Below are 25,382 nucleotides of genomic sequence, written 5' to 3'. Positions count from 1 at the left end.
CCCTGACCGAGTCGCCCTGGCTGAATCAAGATTACGGAGACTCTTACAAGGAGAGCGGCCGGTAGAGGAGTATTGCTCTGAATTCCGTAGGTGGGCTACGGATACCCAATGGAACGACCCGGCTCTCAGGAGTCAGTTCTGCTCTGGGTTATCCGAAAGGGTTAAGGATGTGCTTGCATTATATGAGACCCCCTTTTCCCTTGATGCGGTTATGTCCCTTTCTATCCGAATAGATAGACGCCTTAGGGTCAGGTTGAAAAAACCGGAGCAATTGGTAACCCCTCCCAAGCAGCAGTTAGTCTGTACGGACTTAGACGAGCCTATGCAGCTAGGAGGAACTACTCGTCAGGTCCGTCCTCCTGAGGCTCGCCGTAGGCGTGGGGTTTGTTTTTTTTGTGGGGAGAGGGGTCATTTCATTAATGTCTGTCCTTCTTTCCTCAGAAACAAAAGACCGTCGGAAAAACTACTAACCCCAGGCTGTGTGGAGGATGTCAGCCGAGGGGTATACGTTTACTCCATACGTACATCGCAATTTGTGTTGCCAGCGGTTATTATTTTTGGTGATAAGACGGAGACTATTTCTTTCTTTCTAGACAGTGGAGCAGGGGTAAATTTGATAGATGCCCATTTTGCCCGCACTTTGGGTTTGTCTCTCTGTACTTTACAGAGACCCATTCCCATATTCGCTATTGATTCTGCTCCCCTGTCTCAGAGAAACCTTACGCACATTGTTCATAATTTACACCTTCGGGTAGGGGACCACCATAACGAGATGCTTTCAGGTTATGTTCTGGAGGGGCTTCCCACTCCGGTAGTGCTGGGTCTTCCCTGGTTGGTAGCGCACAATCCAGTGGTGGATTGGCAGGCCAGGAAGATATTGGAGTGGAGTGAGCAGTGCAGAGAAAATTGCTTAAATAGCAATTGCTTAGTCGCCTCCATAACTACCCTACCTACATTTATTTCGGACTTTGAGGATGTTTTTTCTGAAAAGGGTTGTCAGAAGTTACCACCTTATCGTCCTTATGATTGCCCGGTTAACCTTATTCCCGGCGCAAAATTACCCAAGACCAGGTTATATAATCTTTCGGGTCCAGAGAGACAAGCCATGAAAGATTATATCTCCGAGAGCTTGGCTAAGGGACACATCAGACCCTCTTCTTCACCCGTGGCTGCAGGGTTTTTCTTCGTTAAAAAGAAAGATGGGGGCCTGCGTCCTTGCTTAGATTTTCGCGAATTAAATCAGATAACCATCCGAGACCCATAGCCTCTTCCTCTCATTCCTGACCTGTTTAATCAGATTGCGGGTGCTAGGTGGTTCTCCAAACTTGATCTTAGGGGTGCCTACAATCTGATTCGTATTAAGGAGGGGGATGAGTGGAAGACAGCGTTTAACACCCCTGAGGGGCATTATGAAAATCTAGTTATGCCTTTCGGTCTGACCAATGCTCCTGCCGTCTTTCAACATTTCGTTAATGACATTTTTAGTCATCTAATCGGCAGGTTTGTGGTAATATACCTAGATGATATTTTAATTTATTCGTCTGATCTGAAAACACATGAGGTGCATGTCAGACAAGTACTGCAGGTCCTACGGACGAATGAATTATATGCTAAAATTGAAAAATGTGTCTTCGCCGTTCAGGAGATACAATTCCTGGGTTATTTTTTATCTGCGTCAGGTTTCCGTATGGATCCTAGGAAGGTCCAGGCAATTTTAGATTGGGATCTTCCTGAGAACCTCAAAGCACTACAACGGTTCTTGGGCTTCGCGAATTTCTATAGGAAATTCATTAAAAATGATTCACTTATTGTAAAACCGCTTACTGACATGACTAGGAAGGGGACTGATTTTTCTAAATGGTCTGACGCCGCTAAAGTTGCTTTTTCCTCTCTAAAAGAGAGGTTTACCTCAGCACCTGTACTGGTCCAACCTGATGTCTCTCAGCCTTTTATTGTTGAAGTCGATGCGTCAGAGGTGGGAGTGGGGGCGGTGCTGTCTCAGGGTCCGTCTCCTGGCAAATGGCGTCCTTGTGCTTTCTTTTCTAAAAAACTATCTGCAGCAGAAAAGAACTACGATATTGGCAATAGGGAACTATTAGCTATTAAACTTGCGTTTGAGGAGTGGCGTCATTTCTTAGAGGGGGCAGTCCACCCCGTCACTGTGATTACGGACCACAAAAATCTTCTGTACCTCGAATCAGCTAAGCGTCTCACCCCTAGACAGGCTAGGTGGTCGCTATTTTTTACCAGTTTTAACTTTGTGATTACCTATCGTCCTGGGGCAAAGAACACCAAGGCTGATGCACTATCTCGTTGTTTCCCTGGAGGGGGTAATGTGAGTGATCCGGTACCCATTCTTCAAAGAGGAGTGGTTGTTTCTGCGGTACACTCTGTTTTGGAGGGGAAGGTGTTAGAGGCCCAGGGGGACGCCCCGGTCTCTTGCCCCTCAGAGAAATTGTTTGTACCGTTGAACTTACGTTTCGAATTATTAAAGGAACATCATAATTTGGCACTTGCTGGGCACCCGGGTAGTAAAGCAACCTTGGAACTATTGTCTCGTCGTTTTTGGTGGCCAAGGTTGCGTCAGGATGTATTGGATTTTGTGTCTTCTTGTTCTACCTGTGCGCGCGCAAAAGTTTCACATACACGTCCTGCAGGGTCTCTATTACCACTCGTCATTCCCAATAGACCGTGGACACATCTGTCAATGGATTTTATCACTGACTTACCTTTGTCTGCGGGTAAAACAGTTATTTTGGTAGTAGTGGACAGGTTTAGCAAAATGGTACACTTCATTGCGTTACCCGCACTACCTAATGCTAAGACTCTTGCTCAGGTATTAGTCAGTGAAATCGTGAAGCTTCACGGGGTCCCCTCCGATGTTGTTTCGGATCGGGGTACCCAGTTTATTTCTAAATTTTGGAAAGCTTTTTGTTCCCGTTTGGGGGTACACTTGTCCTTTTCCTCAGCTTTCCATCCTCAGTCGAATGGACAGACTGAGCGTACCAACCAAAACCTTGAGACATATCTAAGATGTTTTGTATCTGAAAACCAAGAGTTGTGGTCATCATATTTACCGTTAGCTGAGTTTGCCATAAATAATCGTCGTCAGGAATCCACTGGCAAGTCACCATATCTTAGTGCATATGGTTTTCATCCCCAATTCTGTACTTTCAAAGAGGGGGGGTCTTCTGGGGTTCCCGAAGAGGAACGGTTTTCGTCATCTCTTTCATCGGTATGGCAGAAGGTGCAAGCTAACTTGAAAAATATGGGAGGTAAATACAAATGCATGGCTGATAAGACACGGTCGCCAGGTCCGGACCTAGGAGTGAATGACTATGTGTGGTTGTCTACTAGGAATATTAAATTGAAGGTTCCCTCTTGGAAACTGGGTCCTAGGTTTATTGGCCCTTACAAAATTGTAGCCTTCATCAACCCCGTGGCTTTTCGCCTGGAGTTACCTCAGACTTTTAAAATTCATAATGTTTTTCATAAGTCGTTACTCAAAAAATATGTTCCACCTCTAGAACCATCACCGCTGCCACCCCCTCCTGTTGTCGTGGATGGTAACCTAGAATTTCAGATATCCAAAATTGTTAATTCTCGTCGGGTCCGCCGCTCTCTTCAATATCTGGTGCATTGGAGAGGTTACGGTCCCGAGGAAAGAATGTGGGTTCCTGCGTCTGAGGTAAACGCCGACAGGTTAGTTCGGGTTTTTCATGCCTCTCATCCTGAGAGACCTGGTCCTGAGTGTCCGGAGGCCCCTCGTAGAGAGGGGGGTACTGTCACGAGGGTGTCGAGGACCACGCCTGACTCCGTTATACCCGGGGTCAGGAAGTCGCAGCGGTTGGCTGCACGCTCTATTTAAGATAGGGCTGTTTTCCTTATGGTAGCTTTCTGGGTTTGCTTAGCAAACCCTTTTGGCTCACTCAGGGATCCGTAGCTCCTTCTCCTCAGTTGTTCCTTGTCCAGCACTCCCAGACCTCCTTATATTCCTCTCTCACACTTCTCTGGTTGCCAGAGATAGAGCTTCCTGCCTGGACATCTATTCTGACCTTCTGGAGCTGTGTTGCTGCGTTCGCTGGTAGTTGGTCCAGTACGCTACCCTCCGGATCCCTGTTGGACCTTTTTGGTTTATTGTGGTCGCCCACCTGGGTGTATGTGTTTGTATGTTTTGTCTGTCCTCTCCCTGGTGTTTCCCTCTTAGTGATAGTGGTGTGGACTAGCGATCCCACCGGCCTGTTCACTATCCAGGGCTCATATTAGGGAAAGCCAGGGTTTAGGCACGTGATCGCCGCACGGGTGAGGAACCCGTCTAGGGACGTCAGGGCAGTCAGGTGCCAGCCGCAAGGTGAGTTAGGGGTCACCACCTTTCCCTCTCCCTTGGGCAGGGCTTTCCCTGTTTTCCTCCCTGTGCGTGACGTCGGTCATTACAGTATCGCAGAGTATGCTGCGTCCCACGTGATCCGATTACAATGGGAGTGTATCAGCTTATCACGCCAGACGCGTTTCGGGGACCTCTTCCCCTTCCTCAGTGTCAGTAATCAAGGCCTTCTCCGGATACACAGATGAGAAAAGAATCTGTGAACAGTTCATTGCAATAACTGGAGCGCTCCAGTGAAAAAACTTCATCCAGGACCTGCCGAGCATAGCCCTTGCTATTCTGACTGCCGCACCAGATCTCACGATACTCTGCCAGAAGTCCCAGACCGGAGACGTCACGGATCACGTGGGACGCAGCATACTCTGCGATACAGACGGCTAAGCAAGCAGCACGCTCCGGCGCTTATCTCCAAGTACGGGATCAGTCGCACTATACACGTGAGTGACTCTGTTTTCTACTTCAGCCAGCTCAAGGTAGTATCCGATATCTTTCTTACCTTGGCGTACTGCACTACAGTGACTGTAATTTACCGCTATTCAGGAGATAACTCATCTGTGCTGAATTTTTGCCCAAACTGCATAATTATCACGCTCATTTGCGTTCTTTTGCACCTTACAAAATTTTGTGATTGAAAGGATAACCACTATACCCAACCAAGTTTGGTCGCTCGAATATATGAACTTTATATCATAGATTTACGAACGAACCACAATATCAGTGCTGCTATTTATATTTTAGCGTTCACATATGTTTTATTCCATTGTGCATTTTATTGTATTTTTGTTTATGAATTAAATTGTGATCACCTTTTATTATATCATTTATTGTATTTATTCCATTACCACACATACAGAGTGCCAGTCCAATTTATTTATTTATTTATTTTTTACACTTATCTGTAAGGGTGATACAGATTTTCTGGCCTAGAGCACCTGGTTCCTTTTTGCACACAGAGTGAGCTATTCCTCAAACACTTCTCTTTTATGGTTGAAATATACACTACTCCCATAGATTTACAATGTGTCACTCAGACAGGCTTACTCTTACCAGTGGTGGCCCCTCTCTCTATTACTACCCCTGTGCTGTCCTCATGGTCAGTGGAAAGCCTGCAGACATCCTGTCATTCCACTTGACTGCAAATAACTGGCCATTTACAAGTGTGAATGACGCCCCTTTTTCCATGTTTGGACAATAGCTCTTATGGGAATCCAGCTCTATTTTTGGACTTTCCCATAGACCTCCGTATTTGCAGTTTAACAGAAATGGAGGGGCCCCATACCGATCACAGGCTGGGTGGTGCCTTTGTTTTGTTTTTTTATTTCCTCTCACCAAACATTTTTGTTTAAAGGAGATATATAAAATTGGATCTGTCCTTTGCTCACCAGTATTCATTTAATACAGGAGACCATGAATTTTTGGGGAGCTCTCACCAATCCAAGCCCTAAACTACCTCTGGTAGCTGAAAGCAAGGTGATGTTTAAGCTCTCTGAAAGGGCTCTTGCACATGAACGGTCCGCAATGCACGGGCACCGGAAGTGCACACCGCTTGCGAAAGCAGACCCATTTAATTTAATGGATTCACGATCCGCAAGAAACATTCTGCCCCACAAAAAAAAAAAAATAGAAATTTTTTTTTTTTTGTGTGGTCCGGATGCACGGACTGAAATCCCACGGAAGTGCTTCGATCTGTGCCTCTGCTCCAAACCTTGCTGTATCTTGCGGCATTCAGACAAATTCAAGTCAATAGGTCCGCGTCCATCTGTGATATGGAGTGCACATGGTTGGTACCTCTATATTGAAGACCTGCTGTTTCTGGTCCGCAATACGGGCACCTTGGTTATACTACCATGTGCATGAGCCCTAAAAAAAATGTATCTGATGGAATAAAGCCAATTAGTAACCACCATAAAACAAGTAGGGGCAGTCACTAACGGGCTAAACAAGAAGACGGCTTCTCTCCGTGTGAATTCTCTGATGTTTAAGAAGATATGAATTACAGAGAAAACGTTTCCCACATTCTGAACATGAAAATTGCTTCTCTCCTGTTTGAATTCTCTGATTTACAACAAGACGTTATTTACTGAGAGAACGTTTTCCCACATTCTGTACATGAAAATGTCTTTTCTCCTGTGTGAATTCTCTGATGTATAACAAGAGATGATTTATGGTTAAAACATTTACTACATTCTGAACATGAAAATGGCGTCTTTCCTGTGTGAATTCTCTGATGGATAAGAAGACATAACTTGTCATGAAAAGATTTCCCACATTCTGAACATAAAAATGGCTTCTTTCCTGTGTGAATTCTCTGATCTGTATCAAAAGCTGATTTGGTGGGAAAACATTTCCCACATTCTGAACATGAAAATGGCTTCTACCCTTTGTGAATTCTCTGATGTTTAAATAGAGATGATTTACGGGTAAAACATTTCCCACATTCTGAACATAAATATAACTTCTCCCCTGTGTGAATTCTCTGATGATTAACTAGATCTGATTTCTGATGAAAACATTTTTCACATTCTGAACATGAAAATGGCTTCTCCCCTGTGTGGCTTTTCTGATGTTTAACAAGAGCTGATTTCTGATGAAAACATTTTTCACATTCTGAACATGAAAATGGCTTCTCCCCTGTGTGCTTTCTCTGATGTTTAACAAGAGCTGATTTCTGATGAAAACATTTTTCACATTCTGAACATGAAAATGGCTTCTCCTCTGTGTGACTTCTCTGATGTGTAACAAGAGCTGATTTCTGATTAAAACGTTTCCCACATTCTGAACATGAAAAAGGCTTCTCCCTTATGTGAATTCTCTGATGTGAAACAAGACTTCTTTTCAAGTTAAAACATTTCCCACATTCTGAACATGTAAATGGCTTCTCTCCTGTGTGAACTCTCTGATGATTAACAAGATCTGATTTCTGGTGAAAACTTTTCTCACATTCTGAACATGAAAATGTTTTCTCCCCTGTGTGAATTCTCTGATGTAGAACAAAAGAGGATTTACTGTAAAAACATTTTCCACATTCTGAACATGAAAATGGCTTCTCCCCTGTGTGAATTCTCTGATGTGTGACAAGTTCTGATTTATATCTAAAACATTTTCCACATTCTAAACATGAAAATGGCTTCTCCCCAGTGTGAGTTTTCTGATGTGTGGCAAGTTCCGATTTATATCTAAAACATTTTCCACATTCTAAACATGAAAATGGCCTCTTCCCTGTGTGAATTTTCTCATGTCTAACAAGATCTCTTTTATATCTAAAACATCTTCCACATTCTAAACATGAAAATGGCTTCTCTCTTACGTGAGCTGTTTGATGTTTAACACCTCCTCGGTGACTTTTTTTGTTCTGTGTTACAGTCTGTGACGAATCAGAAGATTGGACCTGTTTAAAAGGATCAAGTGATAATTTTTTTCTGTGATTGGATGAGAGTATTTGGATATTGGCATGCTCTTCATCTCGTGTGATACTACGACCAACTACTTGAAATTTTGAAGATACCAGTTGTTTATCAGAGATCCCAGTACAGTTATCTGCCAATGATAAAACACATTTATTATTGCTGAATAATATACCATAAAATTCTATTGAAATTTTATAAAATTTCTGTATTAAAAAAAAAATCCACAGAAAGTACAAGGCATGGTGCAAAAATTCAAGTATCAATTGACTAAAACAGTGGTGGCCAAACAGATCACAATCTAATAGTAGACACAGGAGCATAACTAGACAAAGTTGGCCCCCATCTTAAACAACTTCCCTGCAACCCAATTAGTCTTTCAAAATATATATAAAAAAAACATTTCCTAGCACTGAGGCGCTGAATGTCCCCTTAGTTCCTCATACAATATTTATCTCCCCTCATTGTCCATTCCACAGTGAACTTCCCCCTTAGTGCACTCTTCACAGTACTGATGCTCAAAAAAGTGCCCCCACTCAGTAGAATGCCCCCTTGATGTCACCAAACAGTAGTTACGCTACCTTACAATAATGCTGCCTCTTAGTGGCCCAACACATTAGTTATGCCCCCCTTGTGCCCCCCCCCCCCTGCAGTAGTGCTGATCCTTTGTGTCCCCCTTATAGTAGTGAGGTTCCTGAACTATGAATAAAATTAAATAGTAACACCGAGCACATCACGCTCTTCCCTGCAGCAGACATGATGTGATCACGTCATCTAACCTGTTGAGCTGAGGAGAGCGCACAGGCCGGGGGATTATCTCTGGTCTGTGCGCTCTCCCACTCAGCCCAGCAGGTGAAATAAGATTAGTGTATCACACCTGCTGCTGGGGAGAGTGCAGGCTGGGGAATGAGACCTGGGCTATAATGGAGGACAGATAAAGGAGCTGGACTAGGAGAGGAAGGTGAGTAGAATGGACAGTAGGAAGCACAGTAAGATGTCACTGACCATTGGGGAGCTTCTCAACATGAATTTTTTTCCTCGAGATATAATTACTATTGATAATATGCAGAGTCAGTCACTTGGGTCAGGAGATCTTCGGGTCTTCATTGACCGGCAGGTAGGAAATATCTGGTGTTCAGTGGTTTTTGTATTACACCTTAAAGGGATTCTGTCATCAGATTTGAGGCCTATAACCTAAACATATGGCCAGGTCCCTACTAATTCCCTGAATCCTAAAGTGACCTTATCAAATGCGCCTGTGGCTCTATTATCATATAAAACAGGTTTATATATCACCACTGAGGAAGGAGTCACTGCTAACTCCGAAACGCGTCTGGTGTACACAGTCTCGAGGAAAGAAAGAAACCGCAGGCTACCATCTGCGCACCGTCTTTGAATCTTCAGAAGCGCTTCCATACAGCGGATAGGTACAAACATAGGATTTCTTGTGTCTAACTAAAAGACACACAGCAGTGCCGAATAACTTATTGGGTCCTGACAAACATTTGACCCCGGCACCTACACCTATTGTTTGTATTATCCTGGAGATCTACTCACCACTTTTAAAAAAGCGGATCCAAAATTAGACCATCGGTGCTGTACCACGTGGGACGCCACGCCAAGCACAAGTGATCGGCCGCTCCATTACACCGAAACTGTGAGTAGTGTGCTCATATGCAGTACAGTGTAACAGCAGAGTCTTTGCTATATGCTGTGAAGTTTCAACATCACAAAGATTCTACATGTACTTGCAACTATCGACTTAGCCTGAACTTTTAGTAACAGGAGAGACATTGCGCAATAGACCTGCTTATTTGAATCGTTCCCTAGAAAGACTGCCTATACAAACCTGCTACAATCAGCTAACATTATCAGCCATCAGTGTCATTTTTGTATCATAGGATACTACCACCACATGGTTTTTTATTTGTATGTTTATAAAGTGCATGTTTTAAATGATTGATTTTTGAGGATCCTTATTTTAACCACTGAGTTGCTAATAAATAGCTTATTCACATACTGGCTGGTCTGCATTGTGATTCTAGCTGTTGGTGTGCCCCTCTCATCTATTTTAATTATCAAACCATTTTAAAAGATTGGGGATATCTTTTTTAGGGGGAGCACCCATTCCATGCTAATAGAGGGTGAGCCAATCCAATCAACTAAATTTATATAACCTGTCACTCACGTCCCAAATGTGTCCAAGGGGACATCTCATCATGCAGGGTGCCCGACTGCAGCCATCTCCTTTCAGTGCCCAGCGCCGCCTTCCGACTAGAAATCTTTGCCCTCCCTTTCAATAGAGCTGCCTACCTCACGTCATCGCCGCCTCTCTAACCTCAGCGCCGCCTCTGAAATCGTTCTCTCTCCTCAGCCAGATCCCGTGTGTGCACACTAGGTATAACCTGATGCGCCCGTGCGGACTCCTGGCAGCGGCCTCGTTAAGCGAAGTGCGCATGCGCCGGCGGATGATTTCGGAGGCGGCGATGACGTGAGGTAGGCGGCTCTATTGAAAGGGAGGGCAGAGATTTCTAGTCGGAAGGCGGCGCTGGGCACCGAAAGGAGATGGCTGCAGCCGGGCACCCTGCATGATGAGACGTCCCCTTGGACACATTTGGGACGTGAGTGACAGGTTATATAAACCTGTTTTATATGATAATAGAGCCACAGGCGCATTTGATAAGGTCACTTTAGGATTCAGGGTATTAGGGCTCTTTCACACTTGCGTTCTTTTCTTCCGGCATAGAGTTCCGTCGTCGGGGCTCTATGCCGGAAGAATCCTGATCAGTTTTATCCTAATGCATTCTGAATGGAGAGAAATCCGTTCAGGATGCATCAGGATGTCTTCAGTTCCGGACCGGAACGTTTTTTGGCCGGAGAAAATACCGCAGCATGCTGCGCTTTTTGCTCCGGCCAAAAATCCTGAACACTTGCCGCAAGGCCGGATCCGGAATTAATGCCCATTGAAAGGCATTAATCCGGATCCGGCCTTAAGCTAAACGTCGTTTCGGCGCATTGCCGGATCCGACGTTTAGCTTTTTCTGAATGGTTACCATGGCTGCCAAGACGCTAAAGTCCTGGCAGCCATGGTAAAGTGTAGTGGGGAGCGGGGGAGCAGTATACTTACCGTCCGTGCGGCTCCCCGGGCGCTCCAGAGTGACGTCAGGGCGCCCCACGCGCATGGCTGACGTGATCACATGGATCACGTCATCCATGCGCATGGAGCGCTCTGACGTCATTCTGGAGCGCCCCGGGAGCCGCACGGACTGTAAGTATACTGCTCCCCTGCTCCCCACTACTACTACGGCAACCAGGACTTTAATAGCTGCCATAGTAACACTGAACGCATTTTGAAGACGGATCCGTCTTCAAATGCTTTCAGTTCACTTGCGTTTTTCCGGATCCGGCGGGCACCTCCAGCAAATGGAGTACACGCTGGATCCGGACAACGCAAGTGTGAAAGAGCCCTTAGTAGGGACCTGGCCATATGTTTAGGTTATAGGCCTCAAATCTGATGACAGAATCCCTTTAAGGCTACATGCACACGACACAGTCAGTTTTTCATGTCCCCCACAGAAGTCTCCAGCAGTAATAATGTGCAGAGTTTTAATTTTAAAGCAAAAATATGCAGGCTTTTCTCCTGATGCTGAAGGCATGCATAGAGAAAAATTTGATTTGGCTGCTTAACTAATCTTCGACAAGAAATTCTATTTACGTTACAAATTACTTTGTCGTAAAATCGCTTTACACTGTATGGAGTAGGCGCAATGACAAGGAACAGCGACCATGGCACCTTCCATCATTTAACTTCTCAGAGGCTGCGTTCAATGCCGATTGCGGCATCTGTGCCCCACATTCAGCCTTTCAGGGGTTAACCAGGAGTTTAAAAAAGAAATAGTCACCTCTTCCACTTGCTTGCGGAGAGGCCATCTGCTCTCGTCTTGTAGTCCTCACACTCACTGCAGGTCCCTTTGTGGTTTTCTTCAATCAAAATTGGAGTGGATTGCCTCTCCACAAGCAAGTGCACAAGGAAATTCGGCTTCGCAACAAATTGAATTTTTCATGAAATTCGGATCAAAGTCCACTTTAGATACTTCGATTTGCACAACACTAGACCTGCACTGCCAGTGGGTATCAGTTTTCATACAGATTGCCAGATCCGGCAGGCAGTTACGGCGAGGGAACTGCCTGCGGGAATCCAACAAGGCAAGTGTGAAAGTACCCTAAAGCTGCTGTTAAAGTTTACCAAGGTCTGGACTCAAGTTATTCTTTATCTCCTTAACCTAATATTCCCCTTTATTTGCTTTGGAGCCTAAGCCTGCGGTCCTGCTGTATCCAGGAAGGAGCACTGTGCGGCGTGCTGAAAATTGGTGTCACGAACAGGATTCAAATACTTCTGTGCCTTGAAGCCCCCCCATGTAAAAATCCCCTACAAGTGACTTTATAGTATCTACTTACTTCTGGAGAGTGTGAATCTGCATCAGTTGCAGCACTGTGGCAAAACAGTGGTTAATCGGCCATCTTGAATTTGGGCATCGTGTATTAACCACCTCAGCCCCCCTAGCTTAAACACCCTTAATGACCAGGCCACTTTTTATACTTCTGCACTACACTGCTTTCACCGTTTATTGCTCGGTCATGCAACTTACCACCCAAATGAATTTTACCTCCTTTTCTTCTCACTAATAGAGCTTTCATTTGGTGGTATTTCATTGCTGCTGACATTTTTACTTTTTTTCTTATTAATCGAAATTTAACGAAATTTTTGCAAAAAAATGACATTTTTCATTTTCAGTTGTAATTTTTTTTTTAAAAAAACGACATTCATATATACATTTTTCTCTAAATTTATTGTTCTACATGTCTTTCATAAAAAAAAATGGTTTGGGTAAAAGTTATAGCGTTTACAAACTATGGTACAAAAATGTGAATTTCCGCTTTTTGAAGCAGCTCTGACTTTCTGAGCACCTGTCATGTTTCCTGAGGTTCTACAATGGCCAGACAGTACAAACACCCCACAAATGACCCCATTTCGGAAAGTAGACACCCTAAGGTATTCGCTGATGAGCATAGTGAGTTCATAGAACTTTTTATTTTTTGTCACAAGTTAGCGGAAAATGATGATTTTTTTTTTTCCTTACAAAGTCTCATATTCCACTAACTTGTGACAAAAAATAAAAACTTCCATGAACTCACTATGCCCATCACGAAATACCTTGGGGTGTCTTCTTTCCAAAATGGGGTCACTTGTGGGGTAGTTATACTGCCCTGGTATTCTAGGGGCCCTAATGTGTGGTAAGTAGTTTGAAATCAAAATGTGTAAAAAATGACCTGTGAAATCCTAAAGGTGCTCTTTGGAATGTGGGTCCCTTTGCCCACCTAGGCTGCAAAAAAGTGTCACACATCTGGTATCTCCGTACTCAGGAGAAGTTGGGCAATGTGTTTTGGGGTGTCATTTTACATATACCCATGCTGGGTGAGAGAAATATCTCGGTCAAATGCCAACTTTGTATAAGAAAATGGGAAAAGTTGTCTTTTGCCGAGATATTTATCTCACCCAGCATGGGTATATGTAAAATGACACCCCAAAACACATTGCCCAACTTCTCCTGAGTACGGCGATACCAGATGTGTGAGGGGTCCACATTCCAAAGAGCACCTTTAGGATTTCACAAGTCATTTTTTACACATTTTGATTTCAAACTACTTACCACACATTAGGGCCCCTAGAATGCCAGGGCAGTATAACTACCCCACAAGTGACCCCATTTTGGAAAGAAGACATCCCAAGGTATTTCGTGATGGGCATAGTGAGTTCATGGAAGTTTTTATTTTTTGTCACAAGTTAGTGGAATATGAGACTTTGTAAGAAAAAAATATATATATAAAAATCATCATTTTCCACTAACTTGTTACAAAAAATAAAAAATTCTAGGAACTCGCTATGCCCCTCACGGAATACCTTGGGGTGTCTTCTTTCCAAAATGGGGTCACTTGTGGGGTAGTTATACTGCCCTGGCAATTTAGGGGCTCTAATGTGTGGGAAGTAGTTTGAAATCAAAATGTGTAAAAAATGACCTGTGAAATCCTAAAGGTGCTCTTTGGAATGTGGGCCCCTTTGCCCACCTAGGCGGCAAAAAAGTGTCACACATCTGGTATCGCCGTACTCAGGAGAAGTTAGGCAATGTGTTTTGGGGTGTCATTTTACATATACCCATGCTGGGTGAGAGAAATATCTCGGCAAAAGACAACTTTTCCCATTTTTTTATACAAAGTTGGCATTTGACCAAGATATTTATCTCACCCAGCATGGGTATATGTAAAATGACACCCCAAAACACATTCCCCAACTTCTCTTGAGTACGGCGATACCAGACGTGTGACACTTTTTTGCAGCCTAGATGCTCAAAGGGGCCCACATTCCATTTAGGAGGGCATTTTTAGACATTTGGATCCCAGACTTCTCACGCTTTAGGGCCCCTAAAATGCCAGGGCAGTATAAATACCCCACATGTGACCCCATTTTGGAAAGAAGACACCCCAAGGTATTCAATGAGGGGCATGGCGAGTTCATAGAAATTTTTATTTTTTTTGCCACAAGTTAGCGGAAATTGAATTTTTTTTGTTTTTTCTCACAAAGTCTCCCTTTCCGCTAACTTGGGACAAAAAATTCAATCTTTCATGGACTCAATATGCCCCTCAGTGAATACCTTGGGGTGTCTTCTTTCCAAAATGGGGTCATTTGTGGGGTGTTTGTACTGCCCTGGCATTTGAGGGTCTCCGCAATCATTACATGTATGGCCAGCATTAGGAGTTTCTGCTATTCTCCTTATATTGAGCATACGGGTAATGAGATTAAATTTTTTCCGTTCAGCCTCTAGGCTGAAAGAAAAAATGAACGGCACAGATTTCTTCATTCGCATCGATCAATGTGGATGAAAAAATCTCTGCCAAAAAAAAAAAAAGGAGGGGAAAGGTGTCTGCCAGGACATAGGAGCTCCGCCCAACATCCATACCCACTTAGCTCGTATGCCCTGGCAAACCCGATTTCTCCATTCACATCAATCGATGTGGATGAATAAATCATTGCCGGGATTTTTTTTTTTTATATACAAAGTGTTTGCCAAAGTATATGAACACCGCCGCCTCCTCAGCTCATATGCCTCGGCAATTGTATCTTTTACTGCAGAGGAGAAATCTCGTCTTGCAGCGCCGCATACAACGACTTTTGTGTAATCTGACAGCAGCGCAATGCTTCTGTCAGAATGCACATCAGTGCTGCAGCTAGTCGATCGGTTGGTCCACCTGGAAGGTAAAAAAAACAAAACAAAAAAGAAAAAACCAGGCCGCAACGCAATACATTTATTAACTTTGTAATAACATTTAAACGGAACATATAAACTTTATTTAACTTTTTCAACTGAACGTTAACTTTTTCGCTTACCGGTGTTTTTTTTTTTGTGTTTTTTTACCTTTATAGGACAAACCCTTCCCCATGGGACAATGTGCAAAGCGCAAAGCGCCCAAAGATGTGGCGAAGTACATTATGCACTTTATCCCAGGTGAAAGGAGATGTTTGCAGCAGCTGTGAGTGAAAGGTCCCTAATAGCCCTGTGTGCCTGTCCTGTAAGATGCAATCCCTATGCTAAGTGTACCTGTGTGTGGTACTTCCGGAAACGCTCCCCTAAGCATAGGGCAGGGTGGTCAGGGCATTCAGGACAGAAATAGCGGGTGTCATGCCTTATTCCACTCCTGCTACAGACACGACATCTTTTTCGGGGTGACGGTTGGGTTGAGGTACCAGCAACGACATTGGGGAAATGTCGCTCGTGTAGACGGCTCACTACACTGGTGGTTGGGGCTACGGAACCTCCTGGATACAGGAGGTTCGCGATGATCTCTTCCTGAAATTTGAGGAAGGATCCTGTTCTCCCAGCCTTACTGTAGAGAACAAAACTATTGTACATCGCCAATTGAATCAAATATACAGACACCTTCTTATACCAGCGCCTGGTGCGTCGGGAAACTAAATAGGGAGCCAACATCTGGTCATTGAAGTCCACCCCTCCCATGAGCGCATTATAGTCGTGGACTGAGAGGGGCTTTTCAATGACACTGGTTGCCAGTTCAATTTGTATTGTCGTGTCTGCGTGAATGGAGGAGAGCATGTAAACGTCACGCTTGTCTCTCCATTTCACCACGAGCAGTTCTTTGTTACACAAGGCAGCCCTCTCCCCCCTTGCAAGACGGGCGGTAACGAGCCGTTGGGGGAAGCCCCGGCGACTAGGTCGAACGGTGCCACAGCAGCCAATCTGTTCTAGGAACAAATGCCTGAAGAGGGGCACACTTGTGTAGAAATTGTCCACATAAAGATGGTACCCCTTGCCAAATAAGGGTGACACCAAGTCCCAGACTGTCTTCCCACTGCTCCCCAGGTAGTCAGGGCAACCGACCGGCTCCAGCGTCTGATCTTTTCCCTCATAGATCCGAAATTTGTGGGTATAGCCTGTGGCCCTTTCACAGAGCTTCTACAATTTGACCCCATACCGGGCGCCCTTGCTTGGGATGTATTGCTTGAAGCTAAGGCGCCCGGTAAAATGTACAAGGGACTCATCTACGCAGATGTTTTGCTCAGGGGTATACAAATCTGCAATTTGTTGTTGAAGTGGTCTATGAGGGGCCGAATTTTGTGGAGCCGGTCAAAAGCTGGGTGGCATCTGGGACGGGAGGTGGTGTTGTCGCTAAAGTGCAGGAAACGCAGGATGGCCTCAAATCGTGCCGTGGACATAGCAGCAGAGAACATGGGCATGTGATGAATTGGGTTCGTGAACCAATATGACCGCAATTCATGCTTTTTGGTTAGACCCATGTTGAGGAGAAGGCCCAGAAAAATTTTTAATTCGGAAACTTGGACTGGTTTCCACCGGAAAGGCTGGGCATAATAGCTTCCCGGGTTGGCGGCTATAAATTGAGTGGCATAACGATTTGTTTCTGCCACGACTAAGTCCAAGAGCTCCGCAGTCAAGAACAGCTCAAAAAATCCCAGTGCCGAACCGATCTGAGCTGTCTCAACCCGAACTCCAGACTGGGCGGTGAAAGGGGGAACTACAGGTGCGGCTGAAGTTGGGGACTGCCAATCAGGGTTTGCCAGCACCTCAGGGACTATAGGGGCTCTACGGGGCTGTCTGTGTGGTGGCTGTGACGGGGTAACTATTGCACGTGCCACCGTACCAGCTTCAACTGCCCTTCTGGTGCTCGCCACTTCACCATGTTGTACGGCAGTGCTGGTACTAGGTCCAGGGAGGGCTGCGCTGCTGGTGTATGCCTCACCACGTAATCCGACAGCGCCAGCCTCAATCTGCTGCTCTTGAAGCGGATCCTGCGCAACCTGTGGTCTAGCAACAAGGGGCCGGGTACGCCTGGTGCTATAAGGGGACCTCAACCTCCTCGTCCGAACCTTGGGTCAGACTGCCACTGCTTTCTACAGGTTCATATTCTGACCCGCTGGATTCGTCAGATGAGGGTTCCCATTCCTCATCCGACTGGGTCAGAAGCCTGTAGGCCTCTTCAGAAGAATACCCCCTGTTTGACATTTGGACTACTAAATTTAGGGGTATTCCCTGAGACTACCCAAGAAAAAAAGCAAGTCTGTCTTACAAATGGGAGGCTAGCGAAGTACCGGAGGCCGCTGCGATTGATAAAAAATATCAAAACAGATTTTTTTTATCGCCGCAGCGCTTGTAAAGTGATTGTGCAGTGATCAAAAAAAATAATTTTTGGCACTGCGGCGGGGCGGGCGTTGGTGAACGCACGTGTGGGCGACCGATCAGGCCTGATCGGGCAAACAGTGCGTTTTGGGTGGAGGGCGAACTAAGGTGACACTAATACTATTATAGATCTGACTGTGATCAGTTTTGATCACTTACAGATACTATAAAAGTACAAATGCTGATTAGCGATACGCTAATCAGCGAATCAGTGACTGCGGTGCGGTGGGCTGGGCGCTAACTGACGCTAACTACCTAACCAAGGGGCCTAAACTATCCTAAAACCTAACAGTCAATACTAGTGAAAAAAAAAAGTGACAGTTTACACTGATCACTTTTTTCCCCTTTCACTAGTGATTGACAGGGGTGATCAAGGGGTTAATTGGGGTGATGGGGGGTGATCTGGGGGCTAAGTGTGGTGTTGGTGGGTACTCACTGTGATGTCTGCTCCTCTGCTGGAACCAACCGACCAAAAGGACCAGCAGAGGAGCAGAGAAGCCATTTAACACATCATATTTATAAATATAAGGTGTTAGATGGCTTGTGATTCGATTTTTAAAAAATCAGCAACCTGCCAGCGACGATCATTGGCTGGCAGGTTGCTGACGAAATACTCCTCTAACTTTTGCCGGCCCGCGATGCGCATGCGCGGGCTGGCTTTGAGCGAAACCTCGCGTCTCGCGAGATGACGCGTATATGCGTGACTCTGCCTGCAGCTGCCGCCTCCGGAACGTGATCCCGCATTAGGCGGTCCGGAGGCGGTCTGAGTGAGTACTGCTGGGTAAAATAACCTTGCTAGAGACCGGTAGGGAGCATAATCTGCCTGCCAGAGCATCACACTACCCAAAATTGAGAAGTTGCAGTGACTCTTAAAGGAGCGATGGCCCAATTCTTCTGCAGTTGCCCATAGCAACGTGCACTTAAATTGCAGTCTAGCTTACATTGACCCCTCTAGTCTGGTACAGGGTATCAAGTGCCATGTCTGACAGTGAGGATAACACTCACCGGGACCGCAGCGATCCACCAGTACCACCAGCTGCAGCCACATGCATCATGCCTCTTACTATGCCATACTACTTTGGGGCACCTTGACTCCCACGTTACGTTCAGGAGAAGCCCACCAAGAACATCTGCAATATGTCAGTGATCTACTCAAAAAGGAGGATGACACATGGCAGAATGACCTTGCCCGATGGAAGGCCCGCAGGAGGAGTGCATTACAGGGCTTGATAAAGAGGAACAAAGGAAAAAAGATAGAGAGGATGTTTAGCGGAGAAGGTGACTTATCAGAAAGAAGAAAAAGCATAAAAACATATAAAGAAATAGTGGAGGAAAAAGAACGCAGAGAAAGGGAATCGCATGAAGCATCCAAAACTTCCACTCAGCTGCCTGCTGAAGACAGCACACCGGATATGATACTACCAGATCTTCCAACCACTGAAAGTGACCTATCCACCAGTGAGGAGTTTACAGATACTGCTCAATGCACTGCGGAACCACCACCGAATGCGGAGCTCCTTGATATGAAAGACCAAGGGTCTATCCTTTATTTCTGTCCGGAGAACTTGTCACCTACCAGGAAAAAGCCAAGGCTTACAGAGGATCCTCCAGAGGAGGGTGATCCCGAAGTTCCAAGTTTTGCCACAGAAGGCCAACAGGAGATCACAGATGAAGCTTCTAGTGGAGTTGCAGCTGCAGCGAGCACCACAGCTAGTAGTAACAGCGATAAGGATGTCACACAGCTTAAAGAAGGACTTTTGTGCCCACAACTATGGGACTCCTGTAAGAGACCTCATGCTGTGAAAAATCAAGGACTACTGGAGCCACAACATGGACAGATTTGAAGGGTAAGAACTTTTTGCCACATTCTGTATTGTCGGCACCCATGTTTTGTCAGGACTTGCCTGATACAAGATACAAGAACTGTCTCCAAGTTGCGTCCACCAGCGCCAAATACCCTTTTTCCCCCTTCTCAGTTTAAGTGGTAACCCCACCTGCCTTAAAGGTTCTCACAAAAATTTCAATGGCATTGCAGTGATGTGTAACTTTATACTACCTCACAAGATCAATAGTGGGAGCCCCGCCTGTGTTTTCTCAAGCCAATACCATTTACCATCCTCGGGTCGGGAGCCTTCCATATATTTGCACTATTTCTTGCACTAACGTTTCACTGTTTCAGCAACGTTCAAGCACTTTAGCCCATTGTCAGCCTTGCTGAAAGATTCCTAACCTGCATTATTTCTCCCAAAAAGCCATCCCTGTTAGTACTCTCAAGTGGCGGACAACATGGGTCACTCCCTGAGATTCTCGCTGTGCGGCAAGGTTCACGTGGTAAACACCTGGAGCAGCTCTTATGGGCAGGGACCGTACATGTGTTTTACAGCACACTGAGCCAATGCTTTTTCTGGCAGAAGTCAGGCAGCATCCTGGCAACAAGGCCAGGTCCCTTTGACCCCCTCCCCCCATGATTGTGTCGGTCTGGCTCATACACCAGGCATTTATCTGCCGCCTCCTTCTCCTCTGTGGACACATTCCCATCCCCAACAGCAGCTGGGTGCAGGGTCACTCTCACTACCCTCCTTCCTATCACATGCATCAGGTCAAATGTTGCCACGCTGTGTTGGAGCTGATCAGCCTGGGAGAGGGTAACAACATCAGCGAGCAGTTGCTCAAGTACATCAAGCAACAAACATGCCACTCGCTGTCACCCTGCTGACCCCAACTGGGCAAGGTAGTCAGAGACAATGGGCACAACATCATGACTTCCCTGAATCTGGGCAAAATAAGACATGCTCCCTGCATGGCGCACGTCATCAATCTAGTGGTGCTGGCAAAGTCCAGGAGACTGTCCCAGCACTTCAGCCACCCTTTCATGGTGAGCAATGCTCTTTTGGACCTGCAGCAACAGAAAGACCAGCAGTAACACTGCTTGATCCACGATGTGCCAACTCGCTGTCTGCTCTACAGCTGTTGGGTGCACACAAAGGGAATCTGTCATGGAGGAGGAGTAGGGTGATGAAGAGGAGGATGAAGAGCAAGACGATAATTAAGATGGCACCGGCCAAGACATGTAATCTTCTCAGTCCGGGGCTGAGCCAAAAAGATGCGGTTACTCAGGCACACTGGCCAGAATGACCACCTATATGCTCGCTTGCTTATGCAGTGACAGGTGTATAGTTGACATCAAGCAGTCTGATGATTACTGGGCAGCCATGCTTATAGACCCAGTCTACCAAAAAATGGGGGAATGTTTTCCCCTGGCAGAAAGAAAGGACAAAATTACGTTACTAAACATTGTGTACGCAGCTTAAGGCAAGCAGACATCTGCTACCAGTGTGTCTGAAAGGGAGGCCGCTCCCCGCTGAATCACCACCCTCCCCCAGCCATGAGTGGCAGAAGATGCAGCAGCAGTCATTTTTGTCTATTTAACATGATGAGCAGTTTTTCCATGTGTCACGGCAGACTGAGGCCGCCCGCCTCAACTCCCACATTCAGGCCTAACTAAACTATGGCCAGTCTCTGTTGCATACCCAGTTCCATGACCCCATGGATTTCTTGGCAGGCAGACAGTAAAAGTGGCCCGAACTTGCAAAGCACCCTCTCTCTGCTTTCTTGCCCTGCCTCCAGTGTCATCTCGGAGAGGGTTTTCAGCACCGCGGGGGGCATGGCAAAACCCAAACAGACCAAGTTGTCTTCCGACAGTGTCTAAAACATTGCTTTTGGCAAAATGAACCAAGCCTGGATTCAGGAGGATTTTCATACTCCTCCGGCTGATTACGATGTATTGCCCTTGCCCGCCTTGCCTTGCTGGCGGTGCCCCATCTTGACACTTTTGCTGCCTGTCTGTCTGCTAACTAACTACCATCACGTTGTGTATGGCTCTGCATGCTGCGGACTGCATCATGTCACTTCCAACCTTCATGTTCTGTACGGCTGCTGCTGCATCATGGCTCTTGCCAACCATCTCGCTCCCCCAAGACACTTTTTCTGAACTAAACTTTTAGATAAATTCAGTGAACCGGACCCAAAACAAATTTTGACTGGTTTGCTCATCTGTAATACACACCATCTAAAGATAATTAAAAGTGCATCACTAGAGATGAACAAATTTCTTGAAATTCATTTCAGGTATAATTCTGATGAGTCAGAAGAGTCAATTAGGGAACAAACTACGTCTTCCAATTGCCCTGATAATCTCTGTATGACTCTCTGGCAGATCTAGTCATTTGCATCAGCTGAAGGTGTGTGAAGATCTTCATGGATTTTTTACACTTTCTTCCTTGTGAGAACGCGACCTGCCGCACTGAATATCCTGCACTGGAGGCTGGACAAGACAGTACACATATGAAACTGGGCCAGTTCCAGCCACTGTTCCAATCTCCCTCTGAGAAGTCCATGTAGTCAGGGGACAGGCTATGTGCAGAAGAAAGGGCACAGTCCAGGCACGACTGAACCCGGTTGTTCATGCAATATTTATCCTTATGCTGATGTGCTTCAGGTCAGCACAGCACTTAAAAAACTTTAACATTAAGCAAACTAAACTGGTCGCTGCTGCAGCTTCTGATACTTATTGTGGCGGTAGAACCAGCAGAGAAGGCGGAAGTCTTTGACTCAGCCAGGTTGGAGTGGAGACTCCCCTATTTTGCTTTGATTGCAACTAAAAGTAAGACTAATCCATCACTTTGCTTAATGCTAACCATATGCTTGCCAGCACATAGGCAACCAAATATGCAGTTTTCCATGCTCATCAGCGTGCCTGAAGACACAGTTCTTTAAGACTTCACTGCAATGATTGGTCATGATCAATATCATCTTCGTCATCACCATAAGAATGTCTATCATAACAAGTGCCAGCCTCCTTCCCTAGCTGTGCCTGGGAAACGACATGTTCCCATGCACCACAAACTTCTCCTCCTCCACTTCCTCCTTTGTGCAACTTCCTCTGTACAGGTCCCTACCAAGTACAGGATCCCAAGCAAGCTGTAAAGGTTGTTTCTCTTCTGCTAGTCCTTGTTGCATCAGCATAAGCGTTTGTTTGGGTGATGCCATGTAAATGCTTGCCCTAGTCTGGTGGACTCTTCGAAGGAGTATGCAACATGTCCCTGATGAGCTGCCACTTCCTGAGCTCAAAATAACATATGCTCTTTGCTGTGGTGGTCTCGTGGATAATAAAACTATTGACCTCTTCATGCTGCTCATATCAACGCTTCAGCATATGCAAAGTAGAATTCAAATGGTACAAAGGCAGGCCATTTTGTCACTGCAAGTCCAGAAGGGCCATTTTAGCCACATAAGAGTGGCTGAACAGACCCCTGGATATGACCAACACCTTCTGCAAGCCACGATACTTTTAAAAAAATTGCTGTGCCACAAAACTTATTATGTGCGCCATACAGGAAACATATGTTATTCCCCGAAATGAAGTGTCGCCACAAGGTTCCTGCCATTGTCACTAACCACTAGGACCAGCTGTAGTTGGAGGAGAAAAATCCAGCAGGAAAATTGCTAGTTGATGCACATTACCAACTGATCTATGTAGCTTCTCTCGCCCAGGCTCATCAGCTTTAAGACAACATGGCAATTCTTTAGTTTGCACATATAAAAGGAGGGAGTAGAAGTGGAAGCAACAATCTGCTCTGTTTTTGTTGGGAATAGGAGGATGTACATCGAGTAGGACGTGGATAAGCACCTGGTGTAGATCAGTTTCCATCTACTTTTATAGAATATTAATAAAAGTAAAGTTTTAAGATTTATTTTTGCCAAATGTGAAATTTGGCGACTAATAGTCTTGATGACTAATTGTAAATAAAGTATTTTGAAAAATATGCCACACATCTGACAAGGGTCCCTATTGTCACACCTTGTCGCACAGTATCAATTCCAAGGAGTGGCCCACATTCTCTGCCACATGGAGTACAAAGCAGGGATGGTTTTGGTTGCTAGGCATCTTTCAACGAGGCTGACTGGAGTCCATTATGTGGAACTGCAGAAACGGCACCAACATCCAATTGGCCAGGTGGGAGTTAAGTTTGCACACAAGTGGATTACTGGGTGCATATAGTTGTTTTCTGGCCATTAGGGATGACTGATGAAGGAGTAGATGTTGATGACAAGAACACTGTAATGATTGCTAGCCACTTTGATTTTTCCACTGGATCTCATAATGCCTCATGTTCTGCATCAAAGCCGTGGCATCTACATTTGTGTTTGAACGCCCATGGCTTATTTTCATCAAGCAGATCTTGCACATGCCAACGGTTTTGTCTATAGGCATTGTGGATAAAAAATAGTTATATGGGAGGTATCTGCACAGAGCTACCAGCAGCCAAGCTGGGTCGGACATGTTTTGAACTTTCATTAATAGTATCAGCGATATTGTTCCCAATTGACCTCAAGAGAAGCAGATCTGGCTCTGACAGTTTTTTTTTTTATGTTTTCACCAGCCTGATCTGGCTCCCAGGCTCTGTCCAAAGCACAATCATAACCATAGTCATTCTCCACCCTGCTACTTCTCTCAGACTATAATTTATCATGAGTTCCCTGCCTCACTTCACAATTCCCTCCTCTGTATTCACACTGAGTAGCAATATCATCACTGCTATCAGTGCCCCTACTGCCACCACCATGGATGGCTACAAGTGCCTCTACCACCACCAACAGTTATACATTTCAGTCATGAGGACCCACGCTTCTTCCTGAACCTCCACCTCATGACTCATGACAGTCGAAAAGCTAACTGTTCTCACACAACTTATCAACAGGAAGACTATCTTCAGAGTCTTCCATAGCACTCAGGGTGTTCTTGGTTCTTAGGGAAAAAAAGGATGGCGTTCTACTAGGAGGAGGCAGTGAAGACAGTTATGGTGCAAAGAAAATGCTTCACTGGGGCCGCATGGAGGAGGAACAAAAATGTGCTGATCTCTGGTTCAAAGGCTCAGTATCAGACTAAGAGGTAACAGCATCATCCTGCTGTGACTGAGATGATGAGTGAGCCATCCAGTCCACAATGTTTTCCTCCTCAATAATACTCTGCTACCTACTGGAAGAGAGGGAGATCTGTGGCCTGCTACTACTACTGACGACTGTGCTGCTTACACAGCTACAGCCACCCACATTCTCACTTGTGGATGATGCAGCACAGGTCTTTCATTTTTCATTACTTGCCCACTGCTACTCTGTTGTTTACCAGACATTGTATTTCTAAAGAGGACCTGTCACCTCTCCAGACTTGGCTGTTGGAGTAACTACGTGCATTCCCCATGTAACAACAATTCTGGAGAATCTATTCGTATGGCTCTATGTTGTGCAATCCCTCTGTTATTTCTACTAGAAGTTTATGAAGCTTGCAGTAAAGGAACAGACGGGTGTTACCAGTAGGGGTGTGTCCCTGCACAGTCTGACACCTGCAGAAGTGATTGGACAGAGTCGCACACAGCCATATAGTGCTCTGGAGCAGGGGTACTTTTAATTTTAGACATCTGTAGACATGTTGCCCCTATCAATTTCTTAGTTTATTCAACTTTAAAAAGGTCAACCTGCATTGATTTATACTGCATAATACTGTAACTGCACTTTATATGCTGTGATATACTCTGCTCATTTGCACTGAATTTGCACAGTAAAGAGACTTTTGGGACTTTCTAGTTAATAATAAGAAGCTACCATAAGGGTTGTAAAAGAGCTTTTTGGAGGGAAAAAAACTGACCTTTTGAATGCCAGGTGCTGGTATCTTATTATTTCTGAAAACCTGTTTTTGTCAGAAAACAATAATTGCTCTTACCGGTAATTGTTTTTCTTGAAACCCATGACAGTACCCATTCGAGCGGG

General features: G+C 45.3%; 1 protein-coding gene across 3 annotated transcripts in view; it reads right to left on the bottom strand.

Annotated features, from left to right (window-relative positions):
* Window positions 1–25,382, bottom strand: part of LOC121003535 (gastrula zinc finger protein XlCGF26.1-like) — a 1,829,815-nt gene that overhangs the window by 1,081,175 nt on the left and 723,258 nt on the right. The window contains exon 7 of one of the 3 annotated variants that reach the window (XM_040435435.1): window positions 7,512–7,772. The exons of the other annotated variants lie outside the window; for them this stretch is intronic. Coding sequence (XP_040291369.1) covers window positions 7,759–7,772 — 14 coding nt within the window. The 3' untranslated portion in view covers window positions 7,512–7,758. Of the gene's footprint in view, window positions 1–7,511; window positions 7,773–25,382 lie in introns of those variants that run through there. 3 annotated transcript variants of the gene reach the window in all.

This window comes from Bufo bufo, chromosome 6 (genome assembly GCF_905171765.1).
Source record: "Bufo bufo chromosome 6, aBufBuf1.1, whole genome shotgun sequence".
Lineage (NCBI taxonomy): Eukaryota > Metazoa > Chordata > Amphibia > Anura > Bufonidae > Bufo > Bufo bufo.
Note: the sequence above shows the minus strand (reverse complement) of the source record. Positions and strands in the feature narration are given on the sequence as shown.